The sequence below is a fragment of the Podarcis liolepis genome (assembly GCF_965112155.1).
Source record: "Podarcis liolepis genome assembly, chromosome: 15".
NCBI classification, from domain to species: domain Eukaryota; kingdom Metazoa; phylum Chordata; class Lepidosauria; order Squamata; family Lacertidae; genus Podarcis; species Podarcis liolepis.
Window position 1 is genome coordinate 31,946,416 of NC_139566.1, and position 19,250 is coordinate 31,965,665.

At 42.0% G+C, this 19,250-nt stretch overlaps 1 protein-coding gene and 1 long non-coding RNA gene across 3 annotated transcripts in view; one reads left to right on the forward strand and one right to left on the reverse strand.

Annotated features, from left to right (window-relative positions):
* Positions 1-19,250, forward strand: part of MAPK1 (mitogen-activated protein kinase 1) — a 24,050-nt gene continuing 4,800 nt past the window's right edge. For both annotated transcript variants that reach the window (XM_083479066.1, XM_083479067.1), the window contains exons 1-8: positions 1-511; positions 10,132-10,314; positions 11,569-11,758; positions 12,295-12,411; positions 14,456-14,570; positions 15,282-15,413; positions 16,441-16,550; positions 17,940-18,067. In XM_083479066.1, coding sequence (XP_083335192.1) covers positions 369-511; positions 10,132-10,314; positions 11,569-11,758; positions 12,295-12,411; positions 14,456-14,570; positions 15,282-15,413; positions 16,441-16,550; positions 17,940-18,056 — 1,107 coding nt within the window. In that variant the 5' untranslated portion in view covers positions 1-368 and the 3' untranslated portion in view covers positions 18,057-18,067. The remainder of the gene's footprint in view (positions 512-10,131; positions 10,315-11,568; positions 11,759-12,294; positions 12,412-14,455; positions 14,571-15,281; positions 15,414-16,440; positions 16,551-17,939; positions 18,068-19,250) is intronic.
* Positions 18,134-19,250, reverse strand: part of LOC310695125 — a 1,273-nt gene continuing 156 nt past the window's right edge. The window contains exon 2 of the long non-coding RNA XR_014519937.1: positions 18,134-18,250. This is a non-coding gene — a long non-coding RNA (uncharacterized lncRNA). The remainder of the gene's footprint in view (positions 18,251-19,250) is intronic.

Below are 19,250 nucleotides of genomic sequence, written 5' to 3' on the forward strand. Positions count from 1 at the left end.
CGCCGCCCCATTTTCCTCGCCGGCCGTTGCGCTCTCTCTCTGTCTCTCTCTCTCTCCCTCCCTCCCTCCCTCAGTGTCGCGTGCGCGCGCGCCACCTAAGCCCCGCCCCGTTTCCCTCAGCGGCTCCTCAGAGAGCGGCTGGCGGTTTGTGTGGCGGCGGCGCCGGCGGGCCGGTCCTTCTTGTGTGCCTCTCGCTCTCTTTCTCCTCACACACACACACAGAGACACGGCCTGCCGGGCAAGGGGAGGGTGGAGTCCAGCCCCTTGTCGCCTTTCCTCTCCTCTTCCCGCCCTCTTATTTCCCCCTCCTTCTTCACCCCCACTCCCCTCCTCTTCCTCCTCCTCCTCCTCCCCTCACGGACAACAACATGGCGGCGGTGTCGGGGGCAGCGGCGGGCAGCTGTGCCAGCCTCGCCGGGGGCCCGGAGATGGTGCGAGGGCAGATCTTCGACGTGGGGCCTCGCTACACCAACCTCTCCTACATCGGGGAAGGGGCTTACGGGATGGTCTGGTAAGAAGGCGCTAATTCTCTCCTCTTGCTTCCACTTCTCCCCCCCCCCTTCACCCGTTGCTGTTGCTGCTGAATTTCCCCCTCAGCATTATTAATATTTTAATGCAAGAAAGCGCCCTTGGCTTACGGGGTTAAGGGCAGCGGCGTAGCGTGGGTTGTCAGCACCCGGGGCAAGGCAAGTAATTTGCGCCCCCTAACCCGGGGCAAGGCAAGTAATTTGCGCCCCTAACCCCTAACCTGCCGCCGCTGCCAGCTTCTTGCTGCTGCCTGGGCCGGGTATTCACAGTTCTACAAATCTTTGGCGCTGGCTTGCTCCATTAGTTTAACTTGGGGGGGGGGTGAGAGAGAGATTGCAATCGTGCTATGTGCACCGAGGGGGGGGGCACGGTTGTAACGCAGTGGGGGGGGGGGAGAGAAGAAGAGAAACTAGCAGGAGAACCTTGATTTCCCTCTGCAGCTCTGTGGGGAAGGAGGGCGCAGACTGGGCTCCTTCCTCGCCACAAGATCCCTCGGCTGGCCGGGGCCGCGCTCCCCTCTCCCGGCCGGCAGCGCCTGCAAAGGCTGCGGGTTCCGCTGCTCCTCCGTCTCTCTTTCCACTGGTAGCGAGAGCGGGTGGGAGGGGGCCACCCGGGAGCCGGAAATGGGTGCCAAATAAGGAGAGCGGGGGCCTGGATCCTGGCCTTGTTTGGCGCTTCCCCTCAGCCGGTCGCCCAGCCAAGCCCGCGGCGGCGGCGAGGCGATGCCCGCGCAGGGGGGCGCCCACCCCTCGGCCCCCGCCCGGCACTGCCGCCCCAGCACCTGCCCGCTCCTCCCAAGGGGCCTCCTCTCCCTCCCGCCTCTTCGCAGCAGTCCTCGCGGGGCGGACAGGCTCGACTCTCCCCTCCCTCTTGCGCCCCATCCCGCGCCCGATCCTGGCCAGGCTCCGGCTCCGGACCTCCTTGCTAGCGCCTGCTACTCCCCCTGGTCACCCAGCCCGACCCCTCCTCCCAAAGGAGCTGAGCCCCGAGGCTCTTCGGCGACTCTGGAGGTGGCGAGTGCGCCCCCCCAGATGTTGCGCCCGGTGCGGCTGGCACCCCTGGCACCCCCCACGCTACGCCACTGGTTAAGGGCGCTGCGCACTAGCGCTGCAACGAGGGACCTTCCCTTCCCTTCCTTCGGAGTGAAAGCATGCATGGGATGGAGATCGGGGCCGAGAGGTTGCAGAGCCCGACGCCTGCAGTGCCATTCTGCGCGTTTTACTCGGAAGTAAGCCTATGTGCGGAGAGTGAGTACCCAAGGGCAAGAAAGGGAAACAGGACCGCAGCCTTATGTATGGGGGAGAGAGAGAGAAATCCTTTCCTGTTTTCCTGGCTCAGTATAAGGTACAGCTTGCAGTGCGATCCAAGAAAATAAAAAACGCTTGCACACCGACCTGTTAGTCGTTGGATTTTCCTTCTCACTTTCCTCTGCCTCCCAGTTTTTCAGAGGCTCCTGCGCCCTGCAAAGATGACTTGCTGCAGCCCATCCACAGTGTCACTTTTATGCTGAAATCCTCTTGTGTGTGTATGTACAGCACCTGCAGTGAGCATTGGTGCACGGTATTTAGATTGTGTTGGGCTCCTTAGGGAGGCAGTGTCTGTTGGGAAAGCAAAATAGTATCATAAGTAGACGATCCTTGCTCAGAGGTAAGTGTAGATTTACAAAGTGCAGCTCTTCAACTCAAGCTTGTGCATGTTTACTTAACAAGCAAATAGCAGTGACTTCAGTGGACTACCCCTAGGTAAATGTGCACAGAATTGTATATGCAAAGGGCTGGATTTCTTTTTTAAACCACCTCTTCTCTGCCAAACCATTTAATCAATAAGAGCATTGGAAGCTGCTTTATAGCGAGTCAGATCTATTGTCCATCTAGCTCAGTACTGTCTACACCAGGGGTCAGCAACCTTTTTCAGCTGTGGGCCGATCCACTGTCCCTCAGACCTTGTAGAGGGCTGGACTATATTTTTTTTGGGGGGGGGATGAACGAATTCCTATGCCCCACAAATAACCCAGAGATGCATTTTAAATAAAAGCACACATTTTACTCATGTAAAAACACCAGGAAGGCCCCACAAATAACCCAGAGATGCATTTTAAATGAAAGGACACATTCTGCTCATGTAAAAACACGCTGATTCCTGGGCCGTCTGCGGGCCAGATTGAGAAGGTGATTGGGCCGCATCCAGCCCCCAGGCCGTAGGTTGCCTACCCCTGGTCTACACAGACTGGCAGTTGCTCTCCAGGATTTCAGACAAAGGTTTCTCCCAGCTTTACCTGGACTCCAGGAGATGCTGAGGATTGAACTGTGGGGACCTTCTGCATGCAAAGTAGGTGCTTTTATCATTGAGCTATGGCTGTTCCCTGTGTTTTCTGTTGAGCAATGTGGAAGCTGTTGTTGTAGGTAATAGGGTAGTATATAAATTGAAATTATTATTCTTTATTGTAGTTTGTAATGTTCATGAGTCGCCTCTCCTTGGCCAACAGCAGCCTAGGTAATTTATACTGATAAAAACAATATAAACATAAAATGTAAAGCCAAGAGCTCAATAATTATATCACTGTGAACATGAAACAAAATGATAGTGTTTGTGTGTTGTGGCTTAGGTGATATATTTGACTTGATTGTATATGTAGTGTGGGAGCTTTCTGGGAGGGCATGGGATGCCTCTAGAAGCTAGGGAGCTACCTGATTTCTCATTGCTGAAAGAGTAAAAGCAAGGTGACATCTGTTTCCCAATTTATTTTGTCTTAGGGAAAAGTGAGAGAAGAGATCCTTGGTTGGATTTAATTAGCATTAATAACTTGTGGTGGGTTGCCACTGACAGTATGCTGTCATGAACAAGAAGAGATGGAGATGCAAGTGGAAGATCGAAAATTGGGAGGAAATGATGGATCAAATGCCATCATTTGTCACATTTAGTTGGTACTTATAGGAAGTATGAAGAAAACAATTTGCTGTTGCATGTGTATTGTGCTGGTTAACTCACATCCTCATATATCTGTCAAAATATGGATATGAGAAGCTGTGGCAGTAAGGTGCAAGACAGTGTTGTCTAAGCTGTATTGCTGTTTGATCATTGCTGGCATTTTCTCTTTTCTTGCTCTGCCAAATGTATTGTAGCAAGTGCAGTAGAACTCTGGCTTACCGTAACTTGGTATCTATCAGTAGTGTTTTAAATTTGTGAGAATGATTGAATATATCTTATTTAAATATCCATATGTTGTTACGAAACAACATACAGTGTACAGCGAATAATGATGGATGAGAAGTAGTGGTGCATATGTAGGCAAAGTCTCATTGTGCACAAAAAAATCAGAACCAAGTGGTGATAAAACCACATTTTTTGCTTAAACTGCTTTTGGTAGAAGTCTACAAAACTGAGATTCAGTTTTTGTGTGATTCATTATTACTAGAATAAGTGCATTGAAAGTATTTAAGTCTCAGGGACTTCACTGCAGCATAAACATACTAGTCTTGCAGTGAATGAGCTTTCTTTTTTTAAGGAAACGTGTAATGGAGTATAGTTGGTGAAAGTTAATAAATATTTAAACATAATTTGACATTTAATATTATCCACCGGAGTCAGAGTGTATCTCTCACATGTACACACCTTTCCCACTCCATTTAAGACTAGGCAGCTGCTGCCCTAGAACTGTCTTCAGTTTATTCTATGTAGCCTAGCATCGCCTAATGGCTTCTTTGTAGGCATCACTGACCAGAAACTCTGAAAGAAGTAAATACGCAATAAGTCATCAAAAATGGGACAGGTTTAGGTTCACTAGCTGGCTGGAAATTAACATAGGAGCAGTGATTGCATTTGCAGTGTAGTGCACTTGTGTGTGTTATGAAGGCTTTGGTGGGCGCAGTCCGCTGCTCTACACAGCTTAACAGGTGGTGACTGGCACTGTTTTGGTCTTCCAGGTACAGTATTGTGGAAACCAGCCAACCCAGAGTCATCATTTCTTCTCATTCAAATGTCTGCCTGTTGTCTCACCCTAAGCCACTTTTCAGACAGTGTAGTATCTGTGAACAAGGAGGAAATAATTTTGCTCACAGTCTATGCTCAGCAGCACTTTGCATCAGGCGCTTTTAAGAAAAGTTTTTTCCCCCTTAGGAACATTGCGCAGTGTACTCTGCCCTAGGGGAACTTTTTTTTTTTTTTAAAGCAATATTAATAAAAGTTAGCATGTGAGCAGTTGTTAAGCAATAAATAACACTGATTTAAATCACATTTGAATGCATTTTTTAAAATAAAAATAACTTGTTGGATGTTTATTTTAGTGATAAAAAACCAAATGGGTTATTCCTTTAAAAACTGTATAGGTGAATATAAACTGTGAAAACTGTAGTTTAATCTAGTTAAAAACTAAAGTATAGGCATAAGCCATTCAACTGCAGTCAGTAAGTGACCATAATGTGAATACTTAAGAAAAGCCTTGATCGTGTCTCAGTGTTACAGTAATGAGATTGGAATAAAGTTTATAGAAGTAGAAATGTCAGTATTAAATGTAAAGATGTCATAAACTTATGCACATACTCTAAAGCAAAGAAATTGTTGGAAGGTTGTGTTAATGTAAACATGTTCAGGACCAGTGTGGGGCTAACTCTGTGACTTTGCTTGAATCACTTAAGATAACTCCACAACAAAAGTGATTTGAAGCCAGGAGTAGTAGTTGTTTATTTAATTTGTATACCGCCGTATACCCGCAGGTCTCAGGGCGGTTCACGGGATAGAATCATGATATAAAAACACAGAATACATACTCAAAATAAGAACAAGAACAACCCAATAACGTCCGTCCGTGTGTCCCCCACGATCACCACATTTTAATAGGGCATTGGATGTCAGTCAGCCAAAGGCCTGGTTAAAGAGGAATGCTTTTGCCTGGTGCCTAAAGGTGTATAATGAAGGTTCCAGGCGAGCCCCCCTAGAGAGAGCATTCCACAAATGGGGAGCCACTACAGAAAAGGCCAGTTCTCGTGTTGCCACCCTACAGACCTACTGTGGAGGAGGCACACGAAAAAGGGCCTCAGAAAATCATCTCAAGTGACAGCAAAGGATCCAGGAGTACTCCCAAATTATGAACCTGCTCCTTCAGAGGAGGTGTAACGCCATCAGGAGCAGGCAGCCTCAAAGCCATCCAATCTAAGGAACCACCCACTAACAGTGCCTCAGTCTTATATGGATTGAGTTTCAGTTTGTTGGCTCTCATCCATTCTATTATCGAGGCAAGACACCGGTCCAGCACTTCCACTGCCTCACCTGCAGGTGTAAAGGAAAAGTAGAGCTGATTGTCATCAGCATACTGCTGACAACGTACTCCAAACCTCCAGATAACCCCACCAGCGGTTTCATGTAGATGTTGAACAGCATAGGAGATAGGATAGATCCCTAAGGAACTTCCCATTGAAGGCTCCACAGGGCTGAGTTGAAATATTCTAGATGAACTCTCCCTGTGGATTGTGATAATTAGGAATGTTACTTTCTTGCCTCCTTCTAGCTCATTGCACGCACCAAAATCTGGCTCCCCTCCCCCAACACAGTCCCTGTTGCTGCTCTCGTCTTTTGAAGTTTCTTCTCCTCCCACTCATCCTGACTTGGCTGATGTGATGGCAGAATTGGCTTCTTTGCAAAATCCTGCCATTTCAGCTCCTGGTTGCTTGCTTTTTTCACTGCTTGTCAACCTTCAAAATTCATCTTTTATATTTCCTTTGCATCTCTGGATTGCTGTGGTATATTGCCATTTTCCCATGCTACCTCCCTTCAGCTTTCATGCCATGCCTCATATGGCTTTCCCCTTTCCCTCCTGACAATATTCCAATTTTGCTGGTGATTCAGCATTCATACAAATAACTTCATTGACCCAGCTTTTCCCCCACATTCTCTTCTACACTGACTTCTTTTCAACCTCCACTGAGAACTCTTTAAGAACTCTCTGACCCTTTTCCTGTGGAAATCTGTCTTGGCATTAGCCCTCATTTCCTTCCCTCTTCTGTGTCTTGCTATTTCTATGATTTGTAAATGGCTGTGGTCCTCTTCAAAGTGTTATCTTCTGCCTACACCTTAGACTCTGTAAGAATGTAAGAAGTTGCCTCATACTGAGTCAGGTCATTGGTCCTTCTAGCTGCATCTGGTCTAAACGTCCACCATCAACTCCTCCCTATCCTATATTATTTGCTTCCTGTTCTGGCTTTTAAAAAATATAATTCTTGAAGCATCTCTGAAGAAAATCAAGATTTGACCAACTTTGCCCATTTTCTTCTCTGCTGCCTTTTTAGCAAAGCAGCTTCTGCACCTTCTAATGTACACTCACTAAACCCTAGGTGCTTCTTTACCTTTGCTTTGCCAAGGCCTGCACTTCTGCTAACTGCCTTTTGCTCAGGGCCTTGTTGACAAGGATAAATATTGCTTCCCACACTGTGTCCATTCCCTCCCCCTTCCCATGGTAAGTTGATTTAAAAACCAGTCCTTTTCATATTGCCAGGAGCTGGAGTCCTTTTGGAACCCCAGCCTGCAACATGGAGTCCACCTGTGCACACTTGGGGGGGTACAGCCTAGCAGTAAAGTTGTGGAGCCCATGCAGTGGGAGCAGAGTCCAGTGGTAAAAGGGTTGTGCCCATGCACCTAGGGGCACAGTGAGTGAGTAAGCAGAACCCACAGAAAAAAGGCATTGCCAAGGTGTACTACTCTTCCATGTGCATAGACGTTACCTGCCACTAAGCAGTGTATCCATGCATGACATTACTGACTCTACTTACTTCACAAGCACAAAGCATTAAGTGCATAACAGTTTGTTGAGTGCAAGTGCAGTTTACATGCTAAGTCACAAGTATAAACTACTGTAATGAACTTCATTACAGGACAGATCACAAACTGCAATCAGCTTACAATACAACAGCTAGATTTCTGAATAGGATTGGGCATTATGATCATACTACACCACTTGTACTGGTCCTCAATCTGTTTTCAGGCCCGATTCTGACTTCTGGTGCCTTTTACAGCTTGGGACCAGGATGTGTGTAGCATTTTTTTGCAGCAGTAAGAAAAACTAATTCTATTCTAGGTTGCAGCAACAGAAGTATAATGTCCAGATCAAGGGACGTAATAGTACCACACTATTCTGCCCTGGTCAGACCACAGCTGAAATACTGTACTGTGTACAGTTCTGGGTGCCACAATTTAAGGAGGATATTGACAAGCTGGAATGTGTGCAAAGGATGGCAACCAAGATGATCAAGGGTATGGAAACCAAGCCTTATGAGGAACCAGTTGAGGGAGCTGGGTATGTTTAGCATAGAAAAGAGGCGTCTGAGAAAATATGATAGCCATCTTCAAATATTGAAATGGTTGTCACATGTAATATGGAGCAAGCTTGTTTTCTCCTGCTCCGGAAATTACAACTAAACATCAGGAAAAACTTTCTGATAGTAAGAGCTGTTCGACAGTGGAACAGTCGGATTCCCTTGGGAGGTTGTGGACTGTCCCTCGTTGGAAGTTTTTAAGAAGAGGTTGGATGGCCATCTGTCATGGATGCTTTAGTTGAGTTTTCTGCATTTCAGGGGGTTGGACTAGATGACACTTGGGATCTCTTCCAATTCTACAATTTTATGAGTCTTTGACTGCCTATCTCCCTTTATGCCTATCTTATGTTAGGTTCTTTGACAGATAGCCTTCAGTTGATTACCATGCCTTCTCTAGCTTTCCTGGATGAAGGGTTTCTCAGTCTTGGCTCCCCAGTTATGGAATGCTTTTCCCAGTAAAATATGTGGAAATATTATCAACAGATGGGCTTTCCTCTCTCTGTATGTGCAGTCATACTACAAAGATGACGCATTTCATTTATTAATGATGTAGAATATTTCTTTTCAGTGGCTTTTCGTTAATCCTTATACATTGGATATCTCTGTGTATAATATTCACAGAATATTTTGATGTGATTTAATATGCTATATATCTAGTTTTTTATTTTGGTGACCTTTTGTCATACATTAAATTTTGCTAGATATACACAACTATAGACCATATTTAGCATTGTCTGAAACACTTCTCACAGTTTGCTTCTCTCCAGAAAAACACGATTGAAAAGCTCTTAACTTCAGGATTATGCGTATAACTTTTATATCATAAATTATAGCACTTTTTCATTTTAAAACATTGCCTGAATAGGAATTGCATCTATAATAAATATTTGATTTTTTTGTAGTCCTTTTTTGTTGAAGTAGTTCACATAGGGACTTGATATGTTACGTGACAAAAGGCTTTAATTTAATGGAAAATTTAACCCAGGTCCCTGAGTATCTAAGCTTTAAAAAAGCAATGACGAGGACATTGTTCAGCCTGAGTGACCAGTGCCTTGTTCAGTACAGAGGAATGGCTTCTTTTCTAACCTGTCAAGCATATACTGGATTATAAAATGATTCTTCCTCTCTCTTCTTTGGCTCATCAATTTGGTTAATTTGGTTACTGATATAATGTCCTCCTGTTTGCTGTATTTCGGTATTAACTCTTATTTCCTTATTTAAAACATCAGTTTTCTGTTTAGTTCTATTCATTTGTTCAGGCAACTGTTACCTTTCAAAAAACCTTATTTCTCCCTGGTCACACCAATGGGACAGTATAAAGGTTTGGTGGAACAAGCAATCTGAGATTTAGACTACTTTAATTCCTGCAAGATTGAATTGGCCAAGTTTCTCTCAAAGACATGAGGTGGTGTGCCATCTTTCTAATTAAGGCTGAAATCATGGACATTTTAATGAGGCAGGAAATCTGGAATGAAGTTTGAAATTATGCTTTAAAGTAGGATCTTGAATGCCAATATTCAAAGGAGACATCTATTCTTGTGAATATTTTGACAAATTTCCTGACTACTGCTTTTCACATCCTGAAAAAACTTTGAGAAGAGTTAAAGCAGCAAGTGACTGTTACCTGGATAATTTTGTTGTATTTTGTTCAAAAGTATTTAACGGTACTAACAACAACAACAACACAATGTTATTATTCATACAATTTTATTTATTTATACAATACAAGAAAACAGCTTACAGCACATATAACAAATTGCAAAACATCAGACATAAAAAAAATTCCCAATATAGGGCTCCCTTCAGATGTCTTCTAAAAGTCATACAGTTGTTTATTTCCTTGACATATGATGGGCACCACTACCAAGAAGGCCCCTCTGTCTTGTTCACTGTAACATCACTTCTCACAGTAAGGGAACCACCAGAAGGCCCTTGAAGTTGGACCTCAGTGTCCAAGCTGAATGGTGGGGGCGGAGATGCTCCTTCAGGTATACTGGGCCTAACGCAAGCTACTAATGCAATGCAAGCTTCTATGTTTTAAATAATGTTTTCTGACATAGTGTCTAAAGCTTTATCTAATATGGTTAAAGTTATTATGATGCCACCATTATTATCTTGCCACCACTGGTTCTGAGAAAAATGATAAAGTGTTGAAACCTCACAGTATTTTGGCAGATAAATTGAATTTTGTTATCTTCATGATTGAAAAAGGCTATGTCAGCATTTCTAGATAACCTGAGTCTTGTTCTGTAGATAATGCCATTATTTTTTTGTTTAATATTGACGATTCTTCTTCCAGTTCAGCACATGACAATGTGAATAAAGTTCGGGTGGCCATAAAGAAAATCAGTCCTTTTGAACACCAGACTTACTGCCAGAGAACTCTGAGAGAGATCAAAATCTTACTGCGCTTCAAACATGAAAATATTATTGGGATCAATGACATTATCAGAGCTCCAACAACTGAACAGATGAAAGATGTGTATCCTTTAAAGATGTATGCCCTTGTGCTCTCATTGTTTCAGCTTTCTGCTCTGTTTCACTGTTGATTGTTTATCTTGGTGTTATCCTAAATTATATGTTAAAGACTGCTTCCTTGATCTTGTCATCCAGTGATTCTTGCTGTTTTATTAGTTGTACTAAGCACAAGTCTTTCTGTGTGTAATGCAACAGAACCTTTTATCTGTTGAGGACTTCAATCCCTCGTGGGTAATCTGCTGGAGTGAGGGCTGCATGCTGGCAGAGGGTGGGGTGGGGCCAAGGCTAAAAGTGGACTGAGTTTCAAGTGTAGCATAGCTTGCTCTTTGTATACCTCATCTCTCTCTGTGGTTCCCTCAACTTCTGTCTATTTTGGCTCCTTCCCCCACCCTTCCATTGACACTGTTTGGAACTGATAACTTGCACAGAATTCCCCCCCCCCCTTTCCATTGTTCCACTTGGTTTGATTGTACAGTCGTACCTTGGAAGTCGAATGGAATCCGTTCCAGAAGTCCATTCGACTTCCGAAACGTTCAGAAACCAAACCAAAGCGCAGCTTCTGATTGGCTGCAGGAAGTCGTGGAAGCCCCATCGGACGTTCGGCTTCCAAAACTAGTTCACAAACTGGAACACTCACTTCCGGGTTTGCGGTGTTCGGGAGCCAAAATGTTCGAGAACTAAGCTGTTCGAAAACCAAGGTACGACTGTATGCACTTTGGGGAGTTTCCCTCTCCTCCTTTCTTATCCTTCTAGGCCCATCTCATGGTTCACAGCAAGCCTTTTCCCCCATGTCCAGTTGTCATACTGGAGAGGATTGTTTGAAGCAGTCATACGGATTTTTCCAAGAGCCCAACTGATTGGCATGATTCCATATCCTATTACAATTTGCTATTCTCAATTCGTAAGCAATCCTTGTACCATGCAAATGTTGCAATTTAGAATCATAGAACTGTAGATTTGGAAGGGACCATGAGGCTCACCTAGTCCAACTACAGCAATGCGGGAATCTTGCCCAACATGGGGATCAAACCCACAACCCTAAGATTAAGAGTCTTGTGCTCTACCGACTGAGCTATTCTTAAGTAAGACTATGACGTTAGTTATGGGTGATGTGCTTCTTTATTGATTAACCATCCAGCAATGTTGCACATTTTTTCTTCTAAAAATGTAGAAGTGAAATTTAAAAAAACTCGGGAGCTAAGCAACTCCAGTATTATGTAGTAAAATGTTGGTTTGTTTGCCTTAATACGATTTACAGATACATTGTGCAAGATCTAATGGAGACAGACCTTTACAAGCTCTTAAAGACTCAACATCTCAGCAATGACCACATCTGTTATTTCCTTTACCAGATCCTGAGAGGATTAAAATATATCCATTCAGCCAATGTGCTGCATCGTGACCTCAAACCTTCCAACTTGCTGCTAAACACCACTTGTGATCTCAAGGTTAGCAAGTATCTTTTTGTCAATATAAAAGTACCCATGTCAATATAAAACTTACTCATTCGCTGTTTTAAATCAGTGGATTTCTATGCCAAGAAAGATCCCAAAAACTAAGCTGTAACAGAGACTATTAGAAAGGCATGTGTACCATTGTTGTGGTATTTGGCAACGAAGTTTTAGCACACACACAAAAGTTGTTTATGCATGGATTGAAGCTTTGTTCACTTTTTTTGTTCAGATGTTATCTCCATTTCCTTAAAGAATGGAACCTGTAAATGTTCCTTCTTGTTGCCATGGGACAGCTAATCTGCAGATTCTAAAAGACAGAAAGCACATATACAGTTTTTATTGCAGATTGAAAATCTGAGAGGGTTTTTGAGGATAGAAGCATAGAAATATAGAGTTGGATGGGACCTCGAGGGCCATCTACTCCAATCCCCTGCAATGCATGAATTTTTGCTTGATTGGGAATATTGATGTGACAAAAAATAAAGAGAAAGCTGTCCCTCCTATAACATCTTTGTTTGATTTGATATTAGATCTGTGACTTTGGACTGGCTCGCGTTGCAGATCCAGATCATGACCACACTGGGTTCCTGACAGAATATGTAGCTACGCGTTGGTACAGAGCTCCTGAAATCATGTTGAATTCTAAAGTAAGAGCTATGCATGGAAGAGTGCCTTATATGGTGCTTGAAATATTTAATAACAAATAATAATATATATTGTTATTCTTATTTTTATTACTACTACTGTTGTTGTTGGGCTGCCTTCAGATGTCTTTTAAAAATCACATAGCTGTTTATCTGTTCAACATCTGCTGGGAGAGCATTCCACTACAATGTGGCTCCTGGAAAATCCAATTAAATCTTAAATTTTGTACATGAACAAATTGCACCCTGATATTTAATTCACTGACAGTAGCCATATGAGAGTTTGCTGGCTCAGTTGAATGTCTTGATTATGTGTTTAACCAACTGTGCTGCAAACCAGAGCTAGCTTTGACTTCAAGTAGAAATTCTTGATTGCCTATCATTGAAATTTATGTTGCTTTCTGAGAGATGAAGCTGCTTGCATATGGCTTTTTATATAATTACCAAATTGAGGCCACAGTACCTAATGCTGCTACTTTTTAGCTTTGGAATGGAACTGTGAGTATGATAGGAAATAAACTAGCAGCCCAGCATTCGTTTGGAATTTTAATCCCTGGAAGAAAGTGTACATATGCAGGCATGCAATTATCACTGGTGAGAGAAGGGAGCTGGCTAAACTGGCAGAGCACAGTGGAACACACGGTTGTGGGTTTGCATCCTAGTTTGCAGAAGCAGGCAAGTGGGAATTAAGGCAGTCTGAAGCTTAGTAGTAGTGGGTTCCAACTCACATAAACCCAAAAAAGTTCAATGGACCATGTTCTAATACTTGTCCATTCTTTTAACATGTATATCTCAAATCTTACGCATCCAAAGTTCTAGGGCACTTCAGAAATCCACATTGTCTGGTTTTTAATTATTTCTGTTTCATCTCTTTGTGTGCAAAATATGCTGTTTATTTTCATATAAAATCAGAAGTTAGTACCATTTAACACATGAGCAGCTCAGGCTAAGTGTGTGGCTTGCTTAACTCAGCAATCATTGAAGTCAGAGTTTCCTGATACAGTGGTACCTCGGGTTAAGTACTTAATTCGTTCTGGAGGTCCGTACTTAACCTGAAACTGTTCTTAACCTGAAGCACCACTTTAGCTAATAGGGCCTCCTGCTGCTGCCGCGCCGCCGGAGCACGATTTCTGTTCTCATCCTGAAGCAAAGTTCTTAACCTGAAGCACTATTTCTGGGTTAGCGGAGTCTGTAACCTGAAGCGTATGTAACCTGAGGTACCACTGTACTTTGTCTATATCAAAAGATCGCACTGGCTTTAGGGCTTGGAGTAAAAAAAAATAAGAGTAATCTTTGTGGGTTTCACATGGTAACAATTAGATAAAGTTTGTATTTTATGTTTCTAAGACTGCATTCCCATGCACACATGTCAGGGTGAGTGCAAGTGAGTCCAGCTGAAAGCAATGGTTGGATATGCACCTTATGATAAAGCATAGTTTAGCATGATGTGAATAAGCAGGAAATGGCTGTAGTGAGCCTCAGGCTTACATGCTCCCCTCCCCTTTTTTGTTCCTACATGACGATAAGGAATCTGGTAGCTTTTACTTAGCGACCGTTCATAATGTTCTGAACCAACCAACTGTGGTTATTCTTAACTACAGCTAGTTTAAAACAAGGCAGCTTGACACTATTGCTACTGACATTGGCTTGTTAAGACTAATTGTGGCTAAGCTTAATAGTAGGTCTCAGTCCCAACAGCATGGCAAGTTGTGCTTAAATCAAAAGAAGAAGCTTCTAAACTTCTCATGGCTGAACTGTGGTTTTCTGTGATAAGCAAATATAGACATTGAGACTGACTTATTAGTAATCATCCATAGATTGCATTGTAGCTTTCTTCTGTACTTTTGTGCTTACCCTTCATATTTATAAAACACAGTGCTTGCCTCATTGTTCAAGAACAGTTATATAAATTCTGATTCATCACAAGTGCTAGGACTGGAATTCTGGATTTCAAAATTACCATATCTTGGCTCTCTTAAATTGTAGTATGTTGAACAGTACAGCAAATGCTAGCAACAAGTGATTTCCCCCAACTTTCTACTTCTAGGGTTATACCAAATCTATTGATATCTGGTCTGTAGGCTGTATTTTGGCGGAGATGCTATCAAACAGACCCATCTTTCCAGGAAAACACTATCTTGATCAGCTGAACCACATCCTTGGTAAGATTTCTATATATAACTATAGGCAAAGGCTGCTTTTGTCTCCTAATTGCCATTTCTCTCCAGCCTAGTGATTTGATTGATGGTACCAGCTGTGGCCATCTATTCATATTTTTATTTTAAATTCATGCTGATTTTCTCCCCTGTTCTCACCTCTCCTGCTCTGCATGCAGTACTCTGCACTCCTCCACCAGGCAAGGGCACAATCCAGCAGAAACCTCCTTGATGTAAGCGTCACAGAAACAAGTAGAAAACGAACAAGAGCAAAATTCCTCTTCAGTACCATCCTTTGATACAAATTTTCATTATCCATTGGTCCACAGATATGAACTAGTTTGAGATAATTAAAGAATACCCCATAATTTCCCTTCAGTGCTGCTCCCAGTTAATTTAAAATACAGCTTCCAGATTACTAGCAACTGCTTCCAACCAGTTTCCAAAGTCAGCCCCTGAGCAGGGGTTGAATCTGGAGGTAACCAGAGCAGGGATAATGTCAGGAAAGGCAGCAGCTAGTGAAATAACCTTAATTAGTGGAAGGTGCTCAGTACCACAAATGAGAGGTGGTTGTTCAGTGACACACCTGCATCTATTAGTACACCCAATCTAGTAAATGATAACAGATTTAAGAAACTTGATATTAATCTTTATCAAATGCATTCAAGTGCTTTGTTTCCACAATAATACTCTTTTCTCTATTTTATTGAATTGTAGGAATACTTGGATCTCCTTCTCAAGAAGACTTGAACTGCATAATCAATTTGAAAGCCAGAAACTATTTGCTTTCTCTTCCGTACAAAAACAAGGTGCCATGGAACAGGCTGTTTCCAAATGCTGACCCCAAAGGTAACATAAAAAGCTTGAGATAACAACTGGAATACAGTGATGCAAGATTTGTGACCATTGAATGTAGCAAGGGCTAAAATCTTAGCCATTAAATCTCGCTTCGCAGAATATAACTATATAAACTATGTTATATTTGTGTTTGGTATCAGATTCATGGCAGCTTGTAAAGAGCTTTAAATCACAAAAACGTTAGAGATTTTTAGTTTGCTAATTTCTGTTCCTAGTTCATATTCATTGGGGCTAATCACTTCATGTGCTGGTGGTCAGTGGCACTCTGAAGGATGGTTGCTCACTCTAGACATTACTTGGCCAAATGCTCATGAAACTGTTTTTAGCTGGTGCTTTTTTCTTTTTCTTTTGGAGTTGGGAGTGAACCTCTATCAATTGTGCTTGACTCCAGATTAACAAAGCTTGGAAATAAGGCCCAGGCGCTATGGACATGCACACAGTGCACATGGGCTTTGCATTTCATGTTTGGGTGAAATCTACACACACATAAAAATACTGTAAAAATGCTTTTTTTAAAAAAGCTTTGGAAAAAAAATATATTGAATTTGCCATAGCTCACTGTCGCCATCTAGTGTCACATTTGTATTTTGCACTTTGCAACACACTTAAAACATTTTATTTGCAGCTGTATAGCTGAGTCCTTGGTGATGAGCAGAGGTAGGGAGCCTCCTTGGCTTCTTTTGCACCCCTTCTGGAGCAGAAAGACATAAGTACACTGACTGTGGCAATGTCCAGCAAGATCAGGAGCAGAGGGCTGGCAAGTACCCCAAGACAAGCACACTTGCAAGTAATTTTCTTGGGAGCAGATGAGCAGTTAAGTCCAGTCCAAAGTCCCATAAAGCATTCAGTGTTGCCTTGGAACCTGTTAGGGAGGTTGTGGGATTTGGTTTGTTCTCCTATAACTATTTTTCTGAAAACGTATTCAGAACCACTCTGAATCATGCATGAAGGGAAGAAAAGTGCTGAATTAATATGGCTGCATCACAACACAAACTGATTCTAGCTTTCTCTACTATAGCTCTTGATTTGCTGGATAAAATGTTGACCTTCAACCCTCATAAAAGAATTGAAGTGGAAGAAGCTTTGGCGCATCCATATCTAGAGCAGTATTATGATCCAAGTGATGAGGTAGGGGAACATTTTATTTTACTTGGTTTGAAATCACTGAAATTCTTTAAATAGATGCTTAGAATAGTTTGGGGAATAGAGGAAGCTAGCAAGTAAATCACAAACAAAATTCATAATTTTATATGTACTAGTAAGTAAATAATTTTATATTTACATTGATAGGCAGATCTGATAATTTTTACATTTCCCTTCTTTTGTCAGGCTCCACTAACAAAATCACTGTGAAAGTGACAAAATTCTGTGCAAGCACACTCACTAACATTCAGCAATCCATTCTAGTGTGATTGTGAGCGTGTGACAATGCTCACACATCCTAGCCCTTTGCCATTCTCTTAATTCCAAATACAGTCGTACCTTGGATCTTAAATGCCTTGGCTCCCAAACAAATTGGTTCTCAGATGATCAAAACCTGGTGAGTGTTCAAGTTTTCGAAACATTTTTGGAAGCTGAACGTCCGGCGCGGCTTCCGATTGGCTGCAGGACGCTCCTGCAACCAATTGGAAGCTGCGCCGTGGTTTTCAAATGGTTCCGGGAGCTGAACAGACTCCCAGAACACATTCTATTCAAGAACCAAGGTATGACTGTAGTTGTTTACTGGCCTGGAAACTGTAAATTTCTTTTTGTTTGATTGTAATTTAATGCCTGATCTGTGATCATAGTAATAAAGAGTGATATTCAGATATTTATGTTTAGATGGGTTAATATTAGACAATTGACACCATGTGACTATCAGATGCCTTAGGTTTTAAATTCTGAGAGGAGTGCCACATTTTATGTAGCAAAAACAACTGTTCCATCTACAATAGCTACACCAATGTTTCCCATGACAAGTGTCTGTCAACACAGGTGAACATATGATGAACAATTCCTGTCAGTCAGAGCCCCCAGATGTACATAATTGTTTATGTCCATGTATCTGTAGCATTTGTGTTTAGACCCCACAAACAATGCCATTGTACAAGAGCCATAAGCTCATGTTATTTGTAATAACTTGCAGTATTACACAGGAAAAAGATTTCATACACTTCATTGCGTTCTTACTTAACACATTCTGTTAGACACTTTCACTCTGACGAATAGACATGACTGTCTTCACATAACTAGAAACAACTCAGACCTAATGTGACAAGAACACTGCATGAAAATTTCCTATAAAAATGTAAGAAGTAACACACAGTTGGCCTCTGCTTCCTCTTTGGTTACTAAATGAATCGTAAAACTAATTTTGCTATGCTTTATTATTTTTTTAAGACATATCCTGCTTTTAAACCACCTGGTCCTCAAAGTTGTTTACCTTTACCTCTCTGTAACCTCCCTGTTTCCTATGGTGGTTTGGAACAAATTTGTAAGCAGGTTTACTAAAAGATTTCATGTTGCTGTTGTTGTTAGCCTGTAGCTGAAGCACCCTTCAAGTTTGACATGGAGCTGGATGACTTACCAAAGGAAAAACTGAAAGAACTGATTTTTGAGGAAACTGCTAGATTCCAGCCAGGATACAGATCCTAAATGACATACAGGTACATTGAATCTTAGCCTAACTGTGTAAAACTGGCGCAAGAAAATAACAGACACAAAATGTGTGATGACATTTTTCTAAAGTAATTATTTTATAAATCTTGAATTACTGGATATCATTCTTGAGTAATCGTGGGTAACTTGGGGCTTTCTTCTGCAAGGGAATTAATTCCCTGCTAGCCATCCTAAAATCAAAAAGACAAAAGTTCAGCCCCAAATTGAAAAATGGTCCAAAGATAAAAATAATTAAAACCTCCCAAAATTCAAAATAAAGATGCAAAATCACAAAAAATCCAAATAGCCTCAAAAAGCAAAATAGAAGTCAAAAACCCTCAAGTCTCATTGCTGTGTTGCAAAGGAAAGGGGAGGAAAAGGGCAGGAGAGTTGATCCTCCAACACTAGAACAAAAGAGCCCTTGTGACTTTGAGGAAACAAAACAAAAAAATATTTCTCGTTTAAAAATCATTTTCAATAAATAGTAAAAAACCTCAGAAATCTCTGGAACTTTCCTACACTGGGCCCATAACCTTATGATGGGCATTATTAGATAGGTGAAGGAATGTAATTAACTGTATTTTATTCCCCTATAGACCCAGATATGTGGATTGGCAGCCAAAGGGATCAGCTTAGCACTTGCACTTAAAAGCATGGGACTGAGCAGAGTTTAAATCCCATCTTAAGCAGTTTAATTGAAAGCATAGGACTTGGCTGTTAGGCTGATTTCTCCCTTTATTATCCCATTTATCAAAGAAACAGGCTACAGACTGAAAATTAAGTTTAAAACATATATTTTACTCACAGTCAAGCATTTGTCCTTAGCAGCAAAAACAAATGCAGGTAAAATATTTTGGGGGTACAAAAATAAAAGGTTGTTTTCAAAATGGAATCTAGGCTTGGGGCAGACCAAGACATGTTCATTTGCTCACACAGTATGAAGCAGAGAGAGAGAAGGAACAGGAAATACTTATTTTGCTTCTTCCCCCCTAGGAGAGAAGGGGGAAATGACATCACACGTTTCTATAGTCTGAGTTTGCCTATCAGCAATACAGCTCTATGGTTTTAACCCCTTCACATGTTGACTAGCAGGAATATGCATTGTTAGATTTGACTGTATATCTCCCACACTACAAATTTTAGTCAAATGTGCTCTGGGTACACCTGGGGGTAGATCATAATTTACATTTG